Source organism: Dermacentor variabilis, chromosome 5 (genome assembly GCF_050947875.1).
Source record: "Dermacentor variabilis isolate Ectoservices chromosome 5, ASM5094787v1, whole genome shotgun sequence".
NCBI lineage: Eukaryota > Metazoa > Arthropoda > Arachnida > Ixodida > Ixodidae > Dermacentor > Dermacentor variabilis.
This window is the reverse complement of record NC_134572.1, coordinates 31,441,324-31,462,149: the sequence shown is the minus strand read 5'-3', so window position 1 is coordinate 31,462,149 and position 20,826 is coordinate 31,441,324. Positions and strand designations below refer to the sequence as shown.

Sequence of the window (20,826 nt, the reverse complement as noted above, 5' to 3'; positions counted from 1 at the left end):
ATTGTTCCGCATATGCTGTCCTGTGGTAAAAGTAGATTAGCAACTTGCTCGCGACCGCAGCCGCTGCTGCCAAAAGCTTTCGTAAATAAGAAAGGAAAAGAAAATATTTTCATCTCGCATATTGTAACCTATTAGAAGCTAAGCTTTCGTGAAGCGGTTAATGAAATCCTATAAATTTCCCCATTTCATTCCTGCTATTTCGGCGTGAAGAGAAGTGGCGAACCGGCACCCGCGCTACGCGATGTGACAGCAGCGGTGATCATATCGAAGAGCTGGTTAGCTCCAGTGGTGGGCGCTGGCCGGATTGAAGTGTACCTAGGATTGTGGCGTGAGCAGTGAAGAAAAAAAAGAAATGGTGCACGTAATGGGCTGTTGCTGTTCTTGGGGAACCGGTGTTCGACCCCACCATCGGGCCGTGTTATTCAACTTTTCTTTCTAAAGCCATCAGCAGCGCACAGCAGCCATGCTCAGAAAAGTCTGGGAGTGTTCGCAAAGAAAGCTCTGCCTTTAAAAAACGTGCAGCGAGCTCCACCACCAAAATCCCCACTGAGCTACGGACGAGTCCCGGCATACGAACCACTGCGGTGCACAGCACCGATGGCTCTGTTCGGCGCTCTCGGGTCACCCGCACTGACGGTCGCGAAAAGTTCAGCTCGGACAGTCGCGAGCGACGCGACGCGAGCAGCACGGGAGTCGGGAAACGTCACGGCAGCAACCCGGACGTGAAGAATGCCACCAAAGGTAGGCTTGTGGCGCCACCTGCTACACGGAACTTCATTTTTGCCGCTGCTTAGCGGTGGGTTTACGTACATATATATATAAGATTGATGCAGCATAACCACAGCGCCCCTCCCCAGTGACAAACCACCCTATAACCACTGAGTTCTTGTCCCGTTCTCCATAGTGGTTCAACGTGATTGTTTTAGGAAGGAGTAGGCAAGGGAAAATAAAATGGCGACGTTTGCAGTGTGATAACACTGCTTTCGTAGTAAATGAGCTCGGAGCCGGAGAACTCGCTGAACTCTGCAATCTTTCTTTTTTACGGAAATGTATCCGTGAATATTTCATTATGCCCGGCAAGATGTGCCTGGAGTACGTAAGAATAACAGGTAAAATTACCACACATCCAAACCAACCTTTAAAATCCATACAGATCGTATAATATAGGCTGTACTGGTCTACTTAACGTGCGGGTAGAGGAGCTTGCCTTTGCCTGCTCTTTTTCCTATGCTGACCATGGAGTTTAGCTATGTCACATCATGGTGCGAACTCATCACATCGAAAGTTTTGATGCGCTTCGATGTGCTTTTGTCGGATTGTATGGCCGCTCTGCCATTGCCCCACTTATTAAGATAAGTTATAGTCATCGATCCGCCGTGGTGACTCGTGGATACGGCTGATCTCAAGGTCACGGATTCGATTCTCACAAGTGGTGGTCGCAAGCGGGATGCAAAGCAATGCAAAAAAAAAAAAAATCCTGCAGCTAAGCAGACGCAGATTGAGGAAACTAGGGCAGTGGTAATGAATACAGATCACCCACTAAGACGTATATCGAACACAACGGGCACCTTTGGCACGTTGAACTAGTTAAAAGAATAACTGCCGTTTACACACACATTTATTTTCGGTATACTGCTTTATCACGTGCAGAGTCCACTGTAATGCATACCACCACTGTCTTATTTTCCTTCACCTTAAAGTCAACTCCAACAATAATTTTTTTTATTAGGGACCTCAAAGACGTTTATATTGCGCATTCATCTAGGCATTGGTCACGTTCGCAAGAAGTCGTCCGAACTCGCCATCCGAGATATCCAACGAACTGGTTGTACTATTCACCCTGTGCTTGCCACTTGGAAACTCAGAAGCAGCGCTAGGGCTGTGACCGAAGAAATCAGAGACCGGTGATAGCAGGTAATAAAATGACAGTTGCTCTCACACAAGTCTTCCAGTCGTCTGGTTATGTACTGGTATCTAACATTAATTCTCACAGCGCTGCATAATATGAAGCACGCCTGGAGCCCACTGCAAAAGAAAGTTACTTCTCCATGACCGACTACTTTCGCTACGTCTTATTTTTTTAGGCAGCTCTCGGGGAACGCGCCAGTACAGTCGCACAACGGAATCCACGGCTGCGAAGGCGACAATACCGAAGCGTCCCGAACTGCCACGACAGACAACCAGTGGTGGAGATCTACTAGAGACGGAGAAGGCTGTCACCAACGGGACAACAGATAGGGATGCGACTGGTGCGACCAGATTGAATATTCATGGTACGCTCGACTATTTATGAAGATCTTCGCGTTAAACTCCACTACATCATAGCATTCCCAGTTACTAGTGTTTCATTGTTTGTTCTCAACAGTAAGGTTTCTTCTATTGCGGCTTTCTGTTTGGCTTCCGTACTATCCCAGTGACATATAAATTTCTCTCATCTCTGGCTGGGTATAATGAATCGAAACTGAAAAATAAGTTCCTTAATCTTATTTAGGCCAGTTTGTCGGCACTGAAATGGATGCATTTTTGTTACCCGCACAATTGTTTTGATCCCCGCGGCAAGCGTCATTATTGCACTCGCTCGTGCCTTCTATAAATTTGAGTACACGTTATTAGAAGGAAGGTTAAACTTAATTCATTTGAATACTCCTAATTGCTCAATGTGATCTATGCGATGAGGCATACATTTACTTATGTCACAACGCTTCCACTGCCTATCCGTCCATCCGTCTGTCAGATAAGACATCGTTAGGCCTTTTCTAAGTGTGAAAAGTGTATAACAGCTGTGTCTTACCAGTAATAACGTACGGGGCAGAAACCTGGAGGCTTATGAAAAGGGTTCTACTTAAATTGAGGACGACGCAATGAGCTATGGAGAGAAGAATGATAGGTGTAACGTTAAGGGATAAGAAAAGAGCAGATTGGGTGAGGGAACAAACGCGAGTTAATGGCATCTTAGTTGAAATGAAGAAAAAGAAATGGGGGCTTGGGCAGGACATTAATGAGGAGAGAAGATAACCGATGGTCATTAAGGGTTACGGACTGGATTCCAAGAGACGGGAAGCGTAGCAGGGGGCGGCGGAAAGTTAGGTAGGCGGATGAGATTAAGGAGTTTGCAGGGACAACATGGCCACAAATAGTACATGACAGGGGTTGTTGGAGAAGTATGGGAGAGGCCTTTGCCCTGCAGTGGGCGTAACGATGCTGATTGTGATGAAGTGTGAACCTCTGTTGAGACGAATGCGCGTTAGTAGCCTGCTCTGCAGCCTTCGTTGATTCTTTTTAACCGCGACAGCGTTAAGGAGCTCGTGTCGCAGAAAAGCCGGTGTCGTCGGCGTCGGCGGCGTTGGCCGTAAGCGAAAAATCCTGGAAGGCAATTCATAAATAAAAACAACTTGCAAGATGGGCTGGGTGGCAATCGAACCAGGGGCTCCGGAGTGTGAGACGGAGACGCTACCACTCAGCCGTCAGTCCGATGGTTCTAATCGCGACAAAAGCGCCTCTAGTGAATGCGGTATTGCCTTAGAAACGTGCCTTAGAAAGTTATACTACGGTGTATGTCGGCAATTATGAGCATGTAAATTACAAAAGTCGCAGTTAAACGAGTAGCTAAGTACGTTTCCGCTACATTTCTTCTGCGCTTTGCGCACACGCAGAGCCATCTTGCGGCAAACATTGAAGACCCCCTCCTCGCAATGTACGGCGCTGCCCCGACAGGTAGCGCGCCACTGGCCCGCTTCTGCCCTTCGTCTCGCTTGAGCGCATTTGGGGCCGTGCGGGGACCAGTGCGAGAATGCCACAAAGTTGTCCTGTGGACTTGAAAGTGTTGCATATGAAAACTATGCCTTTGTGTGACTCAAGAGCATGCTGAGCGAATGAGTGGGCGGTGCGAATGGGGTACGATAACGCTATCGCGTTCCACTCTTGAGGGCGAAGCTTAAGCGTCCTCCAATTTTTTCAATCCCAGATACTGGCACTGCGAGTGGCCTAGCACATCACACCAAGGAGATTTCGCATGAGGATGTGATTGGATTATTTTCTGAAGCTGATGAGAAGGCCACCAGCGAAGGGCATTCCCAACAGGCCTTGATCGACGGCGTCAAAAACGTACAAACCGGTACGAGCATATACTATTTTTGTGACGACCTGATATAGTGGCAAGAATCCGAATTTAGAAGAAGAGAAAGAAGAAAAAAGAAACCACAGCACCCAGTTATGCAAAAATTAAGTATTGCTTTTATGTGGAAAATAAATAGTTGTACCAAATGGTAGGAAATGCTGCACAGCCCACGGACATGGTAATGTGCTTTAATTATGATTTTTTTTTTACTTTTCAAGGTTCCTCTACAGGTTTTTTTTTATCCCTCCGGTCACTTCTGTCGTGCCACTGGATCTCATTTTTCTGTAGCTACGAGTGATAAAGCCCAATCACAAGTATATTATCGGCGTCCTTTTTTAGACATGTAACCGTGAACACGTTCTCGTTAAGTTCTACACTCCTTCCTGCCAATTCCACCGTCGGTACAATGCTTGCGTCAGGGAAAGCCACAAGAAAATTCGACAACTCCATAACCGGCGAGGTTTAATTTTACAACTTTTCCACGAGCACGATTCTTGGTCCCCAATACAGAGGATGTTTCAGCGAACACTTTCAAATTTGTTTAAAAGATCCCTGTGGCAGAGCTGGTCTACTCGAACATGTGGAAATTACGTGCGCAAACAAACTGACGTGAATTATTGACTTATTAACAAAGGTCCCCTAATTAAGTTGTTTAAGTAGTTACTACATAGCACCATATTGTAATTTACTATTTCTAGCGGGTGAGATTGCAAGGTATGCCACATAAAACGAATTATGTGGATGACACCATTTACAAGACAAGCACCGTCAAGCTTGCGGTAATGATAGGCTGTGCTTCCATGTACTTTCTTAAAACTTCGTTTTATCCACTGAAGCGCGATAGTAACTGCATCGCCAGTGCATACTGCATACTGCACTGCACTGCATAAATATGCATACTGGACTGCACTTTAGGATGCATATATATGCGTTTCGATGTCCATCGCTAAGCGCACACACATTGCTACAATACACATGCTTGGCGTAAAATTATTGCCTCGATAGTCCCAAAACTGCCCGTACGCAAGAGCGTTCCTTACTGACCACTTCTCAGGTGGACTTCCGATGTTCAAATCGGTTAGCGGGGTAATGAGACAACTGCCGCCCGTACATGGGCACTTATTTGCAGCCCAGTGGTCACACAACTGCGCAAACAATTATGAGAACCGCCACAAGTGCATGTCATTGAATCCACTCCAGGCTTAAGCTTCATAGGTTCAGACGTCGCCAATTTTTGTCATTGTCTGTTTACCATGCAGACACATACTGGCCAACGGACACCAACAAATACGCGGTGCAAGAGAAAGATGACCCAGGGCCGTCGTCTTTGCCGAACGTGGTCAACAAAACTACCACGGTTGGAGGTTTGGAAAGACGACCGAGCGACATCAGTATCCCAGCAGCAAATGGTAGGCTTGGTCGTAAAATATAGAGGAAAATATAAACTACTATTGCAAGAAGAAAGCAAGCCTTTCTTTGCATTCATTTATTTCGGTACCGGCCAATGCAATATCCTTAATTTTCACGCCGCACTCGCCAGTAAAGGACCCATGCAAGTCCCAAACATCGTCTACTGCTAGCCGAGCCATACTACGTAAAAATTCCTGGGCTACGTATAAAGCATCAAATGTGGTGGTAAGGCGCTGCTCAGGTGCTTAAGAATGGAGTTTTTAGATTGCAGCCGTCCAAAAACTGAAGTTTTTGTCCGACTGCCCGCATCCTTGCTCCAAAATTGATCCTTGTAAATTCACTACAATGCATACTGTCTATAACAAAGTACCTCAACAAATCAGCGAAAAAGCTGAAGAATAAATGAACAAGTGATCAAACCAACTAACGAACAATCGAGCGAACAAGTTAACGAACGAACGAACGAACAAGTTAACGAACTAACGAACAAGTTAACGAACTAACGAACAATCGAGCGAACAAGTTAACGAACAATCGAGCGAACAAGTTAACGAACGAACGAACGAACGAACGAACGAACGAACGAACGAACGAACGAACGAACGAACGAACGAACGAACGAACGAACGAACGAACAAGTTAACGAACGAACGAACGAACGACGAACGAACGAACGAACGAACGAACGAACGAACGAACGAACGAACGAACGAACGAACGAACGAACGAACGAACGAACGAACAAGTTAACGAACAAACGAACAATCGAGCGAACAAGTTAACGAACGAAGGAAAGAACGAACGAACAAGTGAACAAACGAACGAAGGAACGAACGAACGAACGAACGAACGAACGAACAAGTGAACAAACGAACGAAGGAACGAACGAACGAACAAGTGAACAAACGAACAATCGAGCGAACAAGTTAACGAACGAACGAACGAACGAACGAACGAACGAACGAACAAGTGAAGGAACGAACAAGTGAACGAACGAACAATCGAGCGAACAAGTTAACGAACAAAGGAACGAACGAACAAGTGAATGAACGAAGGAACGAACGAACAAGTGAACGAACGAAGGAACGAACGAACAAGTGAACGAACGAACAGGTGAACGAACGAACGAACGAACGAACGAAGGAACGAACGAACGAACGAAAATTGCCTGCAATTACTTTCTCACACTTGCTAAGCGCCGTGGTTGCTCAGTGGCTGTGGTGTTGGGCTGCTGAGTTCGAGGTCGCGGGATCGAATCCCGGCCACGGCGGCCGCATTTCGATGGGGGCGAAATGCGAAAACACCCGTGTACTTAACATTTAGTTGCACGTTAAAGAACCCCAGGTGGTCGAAATTTCCGGAGTCCTCCACTGCGGCGTGCCTCATAATCAGAAAGTGGTTTCGGCTCGTAAAACCCCATAATTTTTTGTTCACACTTGCTGATGCGTGATAATACTGACACGTGTACTTGTTTTTCCGCTGAGCGGTGACGCCGGAAACTTCCTGTAGTCATGCATTAAAGCCACGCGCTTCACCCGCACATCAGATTTTCTGCGATCGCCGAATTTCCTTCCCGCTATCGTTCTGCATTGTGTGTTATTTGTTTTGCAGGGCATAAGTTCGCCCAACGATAAGTTATTTTTGTAAAGGTACATCCTCACTTGCGGAAATAAGCGCGCGCAAGGTGGCGCACCTAAAAACGCGCGCCGCGGAAGGCGTTTTCCCGGCAAGAATTCTCTAGAATAGCAGCTTGGGCTTGTTCGTTTTCCATCTAGCGATAATAGCGCAAAATGTAGACGGGGCACGAGACGAGAAGACGACACCACAAGCGCTGCCGAAATGAGCGCAGCGCCTTGCGAGCGCTTATTCCCGCAAGTGAGGACGTACCTTAGCTCACAGTTTTGACACTGCGTCGTTCTTCAGCGTCACTACAACTTGAAAATACGAGGAAACACACTCTTTCAGCGCTGAATGGGGCGGGGCTACAAAACAACCTCAGCCTGAATTCACAAGACTTCTTAGGCAAGTGTGTTACCTCATTGTCCGGAGTTCGCGCTCCTATCAGACAAGACACCGATCGGCTTGATAATGAGACGAGCGCCGTGGCGGTGCCCAATAGGCGACGACATGCACTTACGAAGCCTTTTGTTCTGACGAACCATGCAGCGGGAACGATCAGAAGATGAGAGATCTCGCTGAAGTGCTCGAAGCACATCGCATTGCAACTGCGCATTGCGTTGCAATGCGTGTTATCTCCTTGATTGTCTGGTTTGTTGTTTTTGCAGACACAAAGGCGCCATTTACCCCAAACGAGCTTACAGCCAAAGCAGTGCCTCGTGAGACGCCTACGTCGATCACCCTCGCCGTCACTTAAACCGCCGGAGGCGAAGCTTTCGAAACAGGACCAGACGACGGCTTCTACGGAACGACAGGTACAACGGAGTACGAATGCGTACATGGTCTGTATATTTTGATGAGAAGCATTGTGACGATCGAACCCCGGGTTTTCTTTTTACGTCCAGTCAGGTAGCCTGAATCTCAGTCTCAATGATGATGTAGAAATTGCGATCAATCCAACGCGCCTGATGAAATAAACGTTTAGTGCAGCCCCCGTGATACATTTCAATTAAATGCCATATCACAAGACATGTGTGAGATTTTATTTTAGTACCCGCAGGGAACTGTTCACGTTCTTTTCACGTCACAGAAATTTTGTGTCATGTTTCGCGGTGAAGCGTCATGTAACTGCTTTTCTTTTTCACCACGTTTTACCTGAAATGCAAATCGGGAAGACACGCAGACCCTCCGCCACGTGACCGACTCACGTTGTCTCTGTTCAGGATTACACGGTGTCCAGAATTGGTTAACTTTTCATTATATTATCTGCAGCAGGATATGCAGAAGGTTACACAAGAAAGCTATCGCTGACTTTGACAATAATATTCAATTGCTCCTGCCATAGCGTTTTTTTTTTCGTTATTGTACGCCTCGGATGCACCCTGCTTACATGGCACGAGGGAATAGCAACTTCATTCGTGTAAACTATAGCACTTTGAGACGCTTGGCGAATGCGCCGCATCTTACAGCTGAGAGCGCCAGCTTGCTGCAACTTACACTTGTTTTAACTAGCACTTTGAGACTGTGTGTGACATGGCGCCCCCCACGGTGGGCATCGCCTTTGAAATAGGTTCAGCTCGACCGATGCAGAACATCCAGCAGGTGTTTCTTCTATTTTTGTGGCACTTTGAGAATGGGAGTTTCTCCTATAGTCTGTCTTCGAGCTTATGTATTATGCTTTGCATTCGATGTGTCGTCACGCATTCCTTCAATCCCAGCCTCTACGATGCATCCGCAAAACCTGTTCTATGGAAGTGTTTTAAAGTTAAAAGGTGACAACAAAGGCTGTTTCCCTCCGTCTCCTTGTACACAGCAGATGATGCGCCCATTTCAGCGCGCTGTGTGCATGCGTGCCTGCGCGCACACGTGCTCAAGATGGCGCTACGCGTTACGCTATACTTGGCGTTGGATATGTTCACGTGACAGTCGTGCAATTTAAAACCTAGCGCTTAAAGGCGACGCTTCTGTCTGCTACAACTGACCCCTGAGCGAGATCCAACAGCTGAAGTAGGCACAAACAGAAAATTTTACACAATTAATCACCAGCATTGTTTGGCAAATGCTTCGCAATTATATATACTATGTGGGATTTACGTATTTATTTTTTCGGCGCTTTCATTACTTATACCTCTCGGGGCTCGGCATGGATTGGTTGGTCGGGATATTGCCAAATAAGCTCAGCGTGACTTGAACAGAAGCTACCGCCTAATAAAATGATGCGTCCGATTGTAGAATTCGAACCAGGGTCCGAAGACACATCGCCAGGGACGCATTGTGTACCTCTTCTTTGTTCGACGTCATTTCTTTGTGTACGCATAAGTCTCTAAAGAATCATGAACAACCAACTCTCCCAAAACGTAACGCTTCTGAAGACACAATATTCTGATGCTGTAGCCGCTCTATCTTTGCTAATGAAATGCTTAGAAACCCATGAACGCGTGTAATTATGGCTTCTATAAATTGTATCGACTAGAGAAAAAACGCTAATTACAGGGCGATAGTATAGGGATCTTTCATATGCATGTCTTGAAGTCGAGCATGAACGTGTGTATGAAGGCTCCCTATAGCGACAATTGGACGTCTATATTGCAAGTGTTGTCTGCATATAGGCTCGTTAGATGCCAGTCATCTGCTCTAGCATTACGCAGAATATTGAAATCGCCAGAGATTAAGTGAATAATTTTCTTACTAATGCTACTCTTCGCTCGTGGCCGAGAGCCCTTTCAGGCAATGGTAACGCTCATTTACACTAGCGAAGCGATAAATAGCGACAGGTTTAGAGCGATTATTGCACCAAAAGTGCTTCGTTTACATCGATTCGCACAGTGCGTGGGATTTGTATGGTCTTTATTTTTAAGACGTAGACGTCTTGAAACGGGGTCAGTTCACTTAATGAAGACGGGCCATCCCGGCAGCTCTAAACGTTCACATCACTTTTTTTCTTTCACCCAGCAGAGGAGCCACGACGGGAGGGCCGTATGGGTGGCGAAGTACGCGCCACCAATCGACTGCTATGCACAGCTGGAAGCAGAGCTTCCTCCGAGGAGATGCTGCCGCCGGACGGACTCTGCGACCTGATGTTCTACACGGATGTCGTGTGGCAGGACGGAGCGCTGCGCGGAGCCCAGAACAAGGAGAGCTGGGAAGCCTTCCAGGCTGCTGCCGAAGCAGCCACGAGAAGCGGACACGGACTGTCAGTCGATTACGGGTACAGACGCTTTTCACCGGCTAGTATGTTCACTCGGAAAGATGCGGCGCATCCGGGGCGCCGAACCATTTCTTGCTTCAAGAAAAGTTCCGTTCGCCAAGCGGTGGTTAGCGGCAGCCGCGTTCCGGTAACGTGGCAAGCAAAAACGCTCCTATATTAGTTACAGTTGCACAATAACGAACAGCAGGACGTCGAAGTCGGTAATAATTATGTGGGCACCATATGCAGCGCCTCAGTCCATATGTTATTTTGGAAAATTAAATTACAATTCATTTGATGTTCTGTCCTGCCACAAACAAGTGTGCGATGTGTATTCGCTCGTTCGGTGACATGATGCCACTCCATCAGAACCCCTACCCAAACATTCGTTCCGACAGTGAGTTCTCTAGAGCCCAGAGGCGAATCCGCTCTATCATATAACCGTAGATAACTGAAACACACGTGCAGGATTTAATATAGTTACTGTCACGCATACAGCAGTTCTGGGTAGCAGACCTACTTGTACGAGTCCTTAGTACAACCCTAAATGAAGTTAACGTACAAATATGCGCTCGAGCCAATTTGCTAAATGTCCTGTATTCGCACAGACATACCTGCTTCCTCGTTAGTGGACTGACATTTGTGGCACTTTAATATAGATTTTCGTGAGAAAAGCTCATCATATCGGTTTTTGGGAGGACAGTGAAGAATAATCCCTAAAAGATGTAGGAACTCGTAATGTTTACGCTACTTCGTTGTAGCTTCTGTTCTTTAATTCTTCGTGCTACCGTTTACATCAAACAAATGTTTCGCTTTGGCAGTAGATTTGTGATAATTTCTAATCAAAGGCGAAGCTTCAGGGAAGGGACCACACAGGAAGGCAAAAACAATTTGCACTCGTTAACGCTCGTGCATGCTTTCTTATTTCGTTCCCTAACGTAAGTGGATCTTATTTTCTAGGTCGAGATATTTTATTTCTTTTTGTGTGGGTAAGTTAGATATAACATGCTCTGGTAACGGGAACTAATATTTGGTGTCATTGACCGGCAACATCAAGTAAACTCGCTCAGACTCACTCAGAAGTCAAATGTCTTGCTTAGGGCCTTGCTCGGACTGATGAATCACCAAAACTCTATTCATTCAGCCCCATTCGCGCTTAGTATCACCGCAATTCTAATCAGTCGGCTCACTCGGACTCAAACTTACTTGAAATCTACCCAACCGGGATTAAATCAGATTCAGCATCGCCGGTATTTTACTCAGTAGGGCTCACTCGGACTCACGGGTCGATCTGAGTCTGAGCGAGTTTGCTGACCTATGCTCGGAGTCTTACTACTTCACGGTCGCTTTGGGTGTGCCTTACTCCTGAAACTTTCTTTTTTTGCCCTCGTCTTACTTATCTGTGCAGAAGAGCCAATGACCTTTTCGGGAGCCTCACTACACCTCTGGGTCGGCAGAAGCTACGCGAGTTGTTTTTCAAGAACGTCGTCCACTACGGCATATTGAAAGCAACGGGAACGGTGGCGCAGCTCCTTGAAGATATGCATGGAAAGCTAACACTGATAAAGGTATCACTAATAAATTATTTTGGTTGTATTACCGTTTTGTGGCCTCATAGGGAGGCCTTGGTATCAGCGGTCAGGTTTCAAAGATGGAGTACCGTTTCGAAAAACCGAGTACTTTTGCGTTTTGCCTGCGAACCGAATGCAGCGGAACTTGTTTTGTTTTGTTTTTTTATCTTTCTGTGTCACCTATACTGCTGATAGAATAAACTGTAAAACTGCCACCGAGCTGATAATGATGAAACTATACTTCTCTGCACTGCATACGTCGTAACAACTGAACGATTGTCATCTTCGGCGTCAATCGGCAGACGCTTACATGCACGCTTCCCACAGATGCTACAAATATATGTGCAAAGGTTGTATTATACTGTATGTAGCATAAGTTGCCAAAACAACCCGTCTTTGTGCCGACTAGGCGTAAAAGAAACTGCACAATTTAGTATCTCTAATTCTGTTTACCCCATTACCGCTAACACCAGTTAAGAGTCTCAGACTGCTCGATATCTTATTTTCACGTGATCTTCTGGGCAAATCTGGTGCACCTAAAGAAAACTTTAAGCGGATCCCAGTGTCTCCCGATGCACGAGGATGAAAGGGCTTCGCCGAAACGGCTCCGCACATCAACTTCCTCGCAGCGCTTACTGCAAGGTTTGAGGGCAGTCCTCCAGATTGAGTTGCGACTGTGCGGCCCCTTTGGACTCACGTCGCTCTCGTGAGCTGGTGCGACTAGAGAGTAGGGAGGTTGCCAAATGTCCAGAGAGGGTGTACGTACTGCAAAAATGAGTCCATCGTTTACAACAAAAGTACCGCCACGACACATGTTTCCACTGTTGGCAAGCATGGCAACATATGCGACAAATGTTACACTGTTTTGCGCATGCCACGTAACTTTATAGTTCAGTTCACGGGAAACCTAGTTTATTGCGATTTCTAAACTGCGGCTGGCTGACGTTGCTGTAAAGGTGAAAGAAGGCTGTTGTGCCTACAGAGGGAGCCGAGGAAGGTGGTGAGATGGGCGTGTTAGTTTGAAACGTGTGAAACAGTTGGTTTCTTTGCGCTGTTTCACACGTGAAAAAGACTGACAACCGAGGGTGGTTCTTGCTTCCATGGTGCGTTAAGCCTAACGTTAGCACATCGAAAGCGTTCTTCGTACTCTTACAGATACATACGTACGTCCTGTTTTTAACACACAGCGAACGCGCCGATGTCTCCACATTGAGCGAGAAATTGCGAGTTTCGTGGCCACTTGGTCATATATAGTAACACACAGTGTCCCAGCTAACATCAGCCTGAGTTTAAAAATATACCGATGCACTCTTAAGATGGTGCGAGCAAAAGGCATGTTGGTGACTATCGTATGTAGTAAGCCCCACTATTTTTGTATTCTGCTTTCGTACATAATTAGTCAAGGCTAATTAACCAACTTCTGAAGCAACAAAGTTAGGCAATAAATTCCAATTAGAAAGGTTTAGAGTGGTTTCCAAATGCCCGATGAAACAGTTTCTAACTTTTATCTATTAAGTTGTAGTTTTCTTTTGCCTTACTGTTGATACCCGCGAACTACAAAAAAAGTACCACGTGACATGCCCCCTTGCGCGCCGGGATTGCAGTGCTCCCAAACGTTCCGCGTACAAACGAACATAGCATTTAGGAGGGTGTGCTTCCCCAACATAGCAGCGACGCAGGCGTTGGCTGTACGATTGACACCAGCAACCGTTATCTCTCAAGCTGCGATAATGATTGCGCTGTCGCCTTTTAGGTGGTGAAAAAGATCGCACGCTGCCTAAAGTCACGCCAATCTAAGCTTCTGACATGACAGCTTGCTACCGTAAACTACACATTCATCACTGGTTATTTAAAGTCAATATCAAGAATGGCGTTTAGACCACACCCGAAATTTGGTGCGGAAGTGCGCTGAAGGGTACCGACAGTGTACCACACCATTAAAGTCTGGGGAAGGGGCAAACGTGGAAATAATGGCTACTTCTTTGACTTGAAGCGGGCAGGTTAAACATCGCCATGTCAGACCATTACGTATGTTCTCACTGATACCGGATGTCTGTGGGTGACCTGACCACAAACAACTTCTGCGGTGAAACATTTAACGCCATATGGTATAGAAGTATCTGACAGTTGCTTATCTTATACAGCTGATAAAGTTCAGTAGAAGATCATTACAATCAGTGAACTCCCTGATCTCACCTTACGCCCTTGCAAAATTTTGCAGGCGCTGAAGCAGCTGCAAGAAAAGTTCATGTCCGAGGCCCCAATGACGAAGCCGAGGCTGGACGTCGCTCTCGGAGTCAGATTCACCACTTACGACAGCCCTGACGACAGCAAGCATCATTCTGCAGCAATGACAGCGATGTCCAAGTAAGCATTCCTAGTTGAGCAGTATAATGGTTGTCGCTCTGTGGAACTCAAGGAAAGCTGTCATGTCTTTTCCGACATTTCTTTATAGTAAATGTACTTCTTTTTCAGCCACCTTCCAGTCACAATTTTCATTGTCCACACTCATATTGCAGACTGGGAAACAAGTAGATATCCTCTCATAGGAACTATGTGGAACCACGGCCAGGAGGAAACCAACGTAGTCAGCGCGCCTTCTCTTGTAAGTATACTTGTCACAGTATATCATTCTAATATTTCTAAACTGTACTATTTCTTGATAAGTTATAATACTCTCTCTCTTAATGCTAACTTAGACACAAGGCTAATCAACTTTATGGGGAAAAAAGTTGTGACGTTTTGCGCTTATTCGCTTTCGCACAAGAAAGGCATAGCCAGTGTCGTCGCCGTGAAGATGATTGGCGCATGTCTACAATTATGGCTATTACATAATTTTTCGTTTCCATAACTTCACTAGCACGCGGGATCACTCAGGTAAAAAAAAAAGGCACATACGCCCTATCCCTGCAATATTGATTAGCGGAATAATATCATTTGGAATCCCACTTGAGCACAAATGATGACATGGTATTATTATATGTAGGGTCTATTGCTCATGTCTATTGCTTAGCTTATTGAGCAGAGTGGCTTTATATTCAAGATGTAGAGTAAATGGTTTTCCTGTTAAAAGTTTTGTTCTGGAGGTACGCTAATTCCTCATATCTTACTTTACTTTCTTCATCAACGGCCAGGAGCGCTGTAGGGGCAGGCGAGGACATTTAGGCTCCACCGCGCGCCCTCAGGACGTCTTATAAATTTTCGCTTCTCTCTTTTTCCTCGCCCTTGAGCTGTCATTTTCAAACAAAGGTTGCACATATAGTAAATGTTTTCCCCCCCAAAAAACTTCCTGACGTCATGGGCTCTAATGTATCTCTCTATCGACAACAAAAAGAGCAATGCTGGAGCAGTCGCTGTTGTTATTCTAACAGCGTTTATGAAGTTTTTCGAACCTTCAACCAGTCGACTTTCTTTAGTTGGCGCCTGGGGCATGAGTCTAACCCGGTAGCTCGCAAATAGTTTACGAAACCTGAATGCTATTTGCTAGTGCAATTTATACTTAATGGCAAAGGTGAATTATGTTCTCCATTTTTATCATGCTACAACGCAAATGACTTAGCTTCTTAATAGTGTTTTTAACGTTGTAATTTAATTTTTTTCAGCTTCGCACTGCCAGAGACCTAAACGCTGCCAGCATTCCTCCCAGAACTTGTGTCATGGCGTCGTTCACACTGATGGTGGGAGAGTTCCATAAGGTGAAGATCTCCGCGAAGAACGTTCTAAGCGCGGGCTCTTTGGTGATTAAGGATTTCTCGCAGGTAGGTGCACCTCGTGATCTCGCGAGCAGTCGTAAGGCAGTGGCGTAGCCAGAAATTTTCGGGGCGAAGAGGGGGTGGGGGGGGGGGGGGGCGTACGTTCCAGCTTGGCTTGCTCCGTATAGAATTTGTCGAGGGATCAAATACAAGACTAATAACTGCGTTTCTATTGCCAAATGTGCAGCAAACGAATTCTTGAAGGCTACGCACTGTCAAGACATGTAAAAGATGTATTTTTTTCATAGAAGAATATTCGTATGTCCCAAGATATTGTGCCAGAAATAACTGATATCAATGCTTGCACGTTTTTCTCTAGTAAAGAAAGTATGACGTGAACTTTAGAACGATGTCAGTTCGAAACCAGCAAAACAGTGCCTGCCACCGTTATAAAAAACGCGAATACCATGAAATGAACAAGTTGAGAACAAATATTTTAGCGAAATTTTGTCATTAAAGAACCTTGTCTACATTTCTGTACTTGTTACGGCCAGCGAAAAATCTCCCTGACGCTGTCCTTCGTTGCAATATATTGCGCAAGAGCAGCTGTCAACAGTGGTGTATTGTGAGTATTTGCACCAAAATTATAGTCGCAACAGAAAGCACATGGTAAAAGCACGAGTTTTGCAAGGTACGCATTAAGAATGCTAAGATCCAATGGAATATACAAATGCGAAGATACACCTTGATAAAAAAGAAAAAGTGTCACTGGAAACAAAGTTCACTGCGTGTATACACAAGACCGTGCAACAATATATTTATATATACGTATAAGTCTCCAGTAAATATACGTATCCAAGCAAAAGCCACTGTATAAGATGCGCCAAACAAGGCGAAACAAGGCGAATAAACACGTTGCGCAATCATGGATTCACAGATCATATATTCCTAAGCTCCCCTCCCCCCCCCCCACTCTCTCTGCACTTTCGCCGATGCATTGCACTTGAAGAAAGGCGGTGCGCTTCCTCCCCGCTTTTCTCCCTGGCGCACACAAGACAGCCACCATCGTCGGCTCACCCATCTCCCCTCCACTCTACGCTTTCACTCGAACATGCAGCACGGGGCATGCGGTGACGATGCTATCGCCCTTGGACTTTATATGAAACATGAGGGCAATGGCGACGGCAGGAATACGCCTGGAGTGTCCATATAATTTCTATGGCAATAATATAATAAGAGCATCCGGCAAATGAATAGTCCCGTGGCCCATTAATTTCCGCAAATGAAGTAACAAAGTCGAAGATTCACCATGCGACCGTTCGCTGCGCCGCAACAATGACTTTTCTGTTGTGGTGCGGGGGCACTGAAATGAAAAAAATAACACAAAGGAAAGCATGTTACTATAATCAAATGCCTACTTGGGCCCATAATTTGGCTGCCTAAGGAATGTCGAAGAAAACGTGAGACGCGTGGTCCACAGAGAACCATATGCATTCCTCTCGGTATCCTACCCTGGCGAGACAAAAGACTTTCCGGAGAGGTTGCAATAAGATAGAAGTGAAGGTGACGCTCTCAAGCGAATGCGTTGCAATCCGTCGAGTTCCATCGACGGCGAGCAACCATTGTTTATTTTTCTCGTCTGCTGGACAGAAAGCGACCAAAACTCTGCCATGCGAAAATCCACTCGGTCAGAGAAAAAAAAAAAAACGAGCGCGCACCAAAGTGCGCCGCGCAGTGGCGTGGGCAACACGAGAAAAACGCATGAGCTCTGGCTGGCTCTGGCAGCCCGCGGGGAGCAAGAACAAGTAAATTGAAAAGGCTGAATGTGTTCTCAGAATAAAAGTCAATGTAGAAAAAAAGAAATATAAGGTAGTGAGCTTTGCTGGCTTTAATGTCTTGACATGGTTGCTTTGGGGTAGGTGAAAAAATGTTATTCTTTTCGGTAACACGACGGCACAAATGAACTACCGCAACGCTTCGTCTCATAAGATCTCGTCGCGTGCTTTCTGAACTTGTTTGATAGTGTGTTGATTTGGCTTGTCTCGTTGTATGGTCTGATGTATGACTTTAGAAAAGTCGATGCACCTTTGTTGTCAAGTGTTTGTAAGACCATTCAGCCCGAAATGTTCTGGAATTTAAAAAATCAAAAGGACGGCTTTGGTAATGTCAGTGCACCTTTCGCATCAAAAGTTGATGGGAACTTTATGTGCATGAAGTTTCGTAATTGAAATCCATGCACTCCTTAGATTTCACGGCCTCCGCGAGGTACCGCGACGAGCCCACTCACCATCAAAACGCACTTGAAATTTTATGCTCCGATGGGGCTCCTTGCGTTAGGTGACTCCAAGTGCATGGGCGTTGCCACGAAATCCAGCCCGAGTTCACAATGTTCGTGCCGAAATGTCTTTTTGAGCTTGAAAAATGACAATCTAGACAAAAGTCAGAACAATTTCCGGCGCCGGGGTTATTTGGTCGGTAGTACATGACAGCTCGAAAAAATTTCGGAGTTGGGCAGGGGCTGAAGCCCCATCAGCGCCTCCCCCTCTCTGGCGACGCCCCTGCCATAAGGTTGTAGAAAATATGAGCTAAGGCTGTCGCATTGTCTAGCTGTGCTATGTCATCTTTACCAACATGATTCTTCATTGCAATAAAAAAAGACTGTCTACCTTCTTACCTGGCATGGTAGGTGCAATAACCAAAAAAAGAAAAGTTTTTTTACGCGCAGTTGATGAATTCACTTCGTCCACTTTAATCTTCTTCGCAGCTTTGCAGCCGAAAAACCGGCGTGTTTGTCGTAAACAAGGCCCTAGTGAAGCTGTACTCCGTTGGCTACAACCGGACATACGCATATGATGATGCTGAAACAATGACAGCAAAGGTTCGTGAAACTTTTATTGAGTTGGCTTCCTACGTTTTCATTTCCAATGTTCGATCTGGATCGTACATAGGATTGCTCATTGGTTTGTTTAAGTTATCTTAAAGCACTTTCTTATGGACAGGCTGGTTCATCTTCCTATAGATAGGTATACGAACTAAAAAGATACAAACGAGAGATGCACAAGGAAGGCGCGACGTGCGATGGCTGTGTCTTAATAGAACAGTTCGAGGAAAACTTCTCGAAGAAGGTTGAAGTTTGAGCATGTTTATGTTGAGCTTTGTGTCGTCTTTCATTAGACATGTGACTTTATGCTCACGTGAACGAGTTGCGACTCTCTCTTTTTCCGGTGTTCAAGGCTGTGGCATTCTTCAAGCTCTACCAACACGTGCGTCAGGGCTGGGCTGTGTTCGATACAGAATTCGAGGACTACGATGACACCTGCGGCAACGGCACCTTCAGCAGGCTGAAGGCTTTCAAGGCGAAGCTTGGCGCATAATTCCAATGTTTGCTACATAAAAGGAGGGCAACACTAGGCAGCCTCAAGTATTGGTTGGACATCGTAATTATCTCTTTTTTGGTAGTATACACCACTGCTACATGCTGGCAAGCGACCTTGTGTGCTTATGTTTCACGCAATGCATAAAAATTAAATACCATTGCGATATGCGGCTCCGGAAGTGTCGAGACTGAGAGTATGGAGTTGGGCTTATTATCTCAAGGCGACGAAGCACTCATATGTCTACACAATCATGTGCACTAGTAGTCCGAACTGTTAACGGCATTGAACTCAAATCAGCTGTAGACAAAAGTCGTACACTTGTGCAAGTGAGATCTCCTGTACCTGGTTATATTGCAGCGCTTCTTCCAGATGCTCTCACCAACAGTTATTTAAACAAACATCGGCGATTTTTGTCAAACGCCGAGAACTACTGCGCTGGAAGCCAGGATGCGACCGATTACCAAACTGAACACGGTGAAATTCTATTTTACAAGTTGTATGTAGCGATAGCTAAAAGCTTTATCAGCTCTTAGTCTGACATTGCCTACGACACAAGTAAGAGATTATTTTCTTGGGCCTATGCGTAATTGCTTTGCGAATGATACTGTATATAGTTACCCAAGAATGAACTTATAATTTACAGGGACGATAAAATACATTTGATATCACGTTGCTACATCGAGATGATTACTGTATCAGAAGGGCTTCATTGTATTCATTGGGGAAACAAAATTTCTTAGCAGTGAAATCAGATAAAATAATCAGATAATCAGATAAACTCGCGCGATATCAGCAGCGAGAGAGCGGCCGCAAGAAATTCCCGGTGACGGGCCTCACCAGTCTGCTGCGGCGGAACACAAAGCGCGTTTTTAAGTTCCTCCACTGTGCGAAAAGGTTTTAAGTTCCTCCACTCAGTTTTAGCTATTGAAATAAATAGATAAGTATTACGCCTTAAAATAATACAAAAAATTTCTCGTATATATATTACGGCAACCTTGACTCGTAAAATTGTGTTATGTACAGAGGAAGTGTTGAAAATTTGCGGGCTTAGATTTCGATGCACTCCTCCTACTCGATATAGCCGTTAATGCTTGTCTTACTCGCTAGATTTAGCGGATTACGTCATTGAGCAAAACCTGAAGCTGTCACAGCGAAAGGGTCTATACCGCTATTCATTTACGTCACAACATATAATAACACACCTGTTGAATTTCCATAGCGAACAAACTAGCTAGGTGAATATTGCTGTTCAGAACTAGGATATAACGGCAACTTTTTCAAAGCGACAACGTTAAGGAGCTCGTGTCGCAGAAAAGCCGGTGTCGTCGGCGTCGGTGTCAGCGGCGTTGGCCGTGAGCGGAAAATTCCGGAAGGCGATTCATAAATAAAAACAACTTGAAAGTTGGGCTGGGTGGGAATCGAACCAGGGTCTCGGGAGTGTGAGACGGAGACGCTACCACTCAGTTTTTTTTCTTTATTACCAGCTTGGCTACAAGCCTCATAAGGGTTTGTGATCATAGATCGCACTCGTTTTATATGTGTTAAATTATGAAGCATTGAAACAAGAACTTCATCACAGTCATTCGTCTTGTACACGACACGTACTTTCACAACGATTTCCACAAAATATTCATGCACAGATTGGCCTTTACCATCACAATGTCTATATGCCAGCAGACTACGCCAGACTGCGTGCAGTCCAAGTAAAAAGATAACATCCAGCTGTTCAAAATCACGTTCAGGTGGTAAAAAGCGAATGCCATGTGGACTGATGGGTAGGTCTATCTTTAAAGTTCTCTGTAATATATCCCCAAAAGAATATGGCATTATTACAATCAATGAAAACATGTTCTAT

At 45.4% G+C, this 20,826-nt stretch overlaps 2 protein-coding genes across 2 annotated transcripts; both read left to right on the top strand.

The window, feature by feature from the left end:
- The first annotated feature begins 12 nt into the window (after positions 1-12).
- Positions 13-7,901, top strand: LOC142583482 (uncharacterized). Its single transcript, XM_075693970.1, has 6 exons — positions 13-25; positions 523-741; positions 2,085-2,249; positions 3,965-4,114; positions 5,377-5,526; positions 7,813-7,901. Exons 1-6 carry the CDS (start codon positions 13-15, stop codon positions 7,899-7,901), a joined length of 786 nt encoding a protein of 261 aa, XP_075550085.1.
- LOC142583481 (uncharacterized) lies at positions 7,856-19,089 on the top strand. The gene is made up of 8 exons (XM_075693969.1): positions 7,856-7,959; positions 10,100-10,352; positions 11,740-11,899; positions 14,124-14,269; positions 14,378-14,507; positions 15,505-15,660; positions 18,359-18,472; positions 18,828-19,089. The coding sequence occupies exons 2-8, from the start codon at positions 10,123-10,125 to the stop codon at positions 18,966-18,968; spliced, it is 1,077 nt and encodes a 358-aa protein (XP_075550084.1). The 5' UTR covers positions 7,856-7,959; positions 10,100-10,122; the 3' UTR covers positions 18,969-19,089.
- The last annotated feature ends 1,737 nt before the right edge of the window (positions 19,090-20,826 follow it).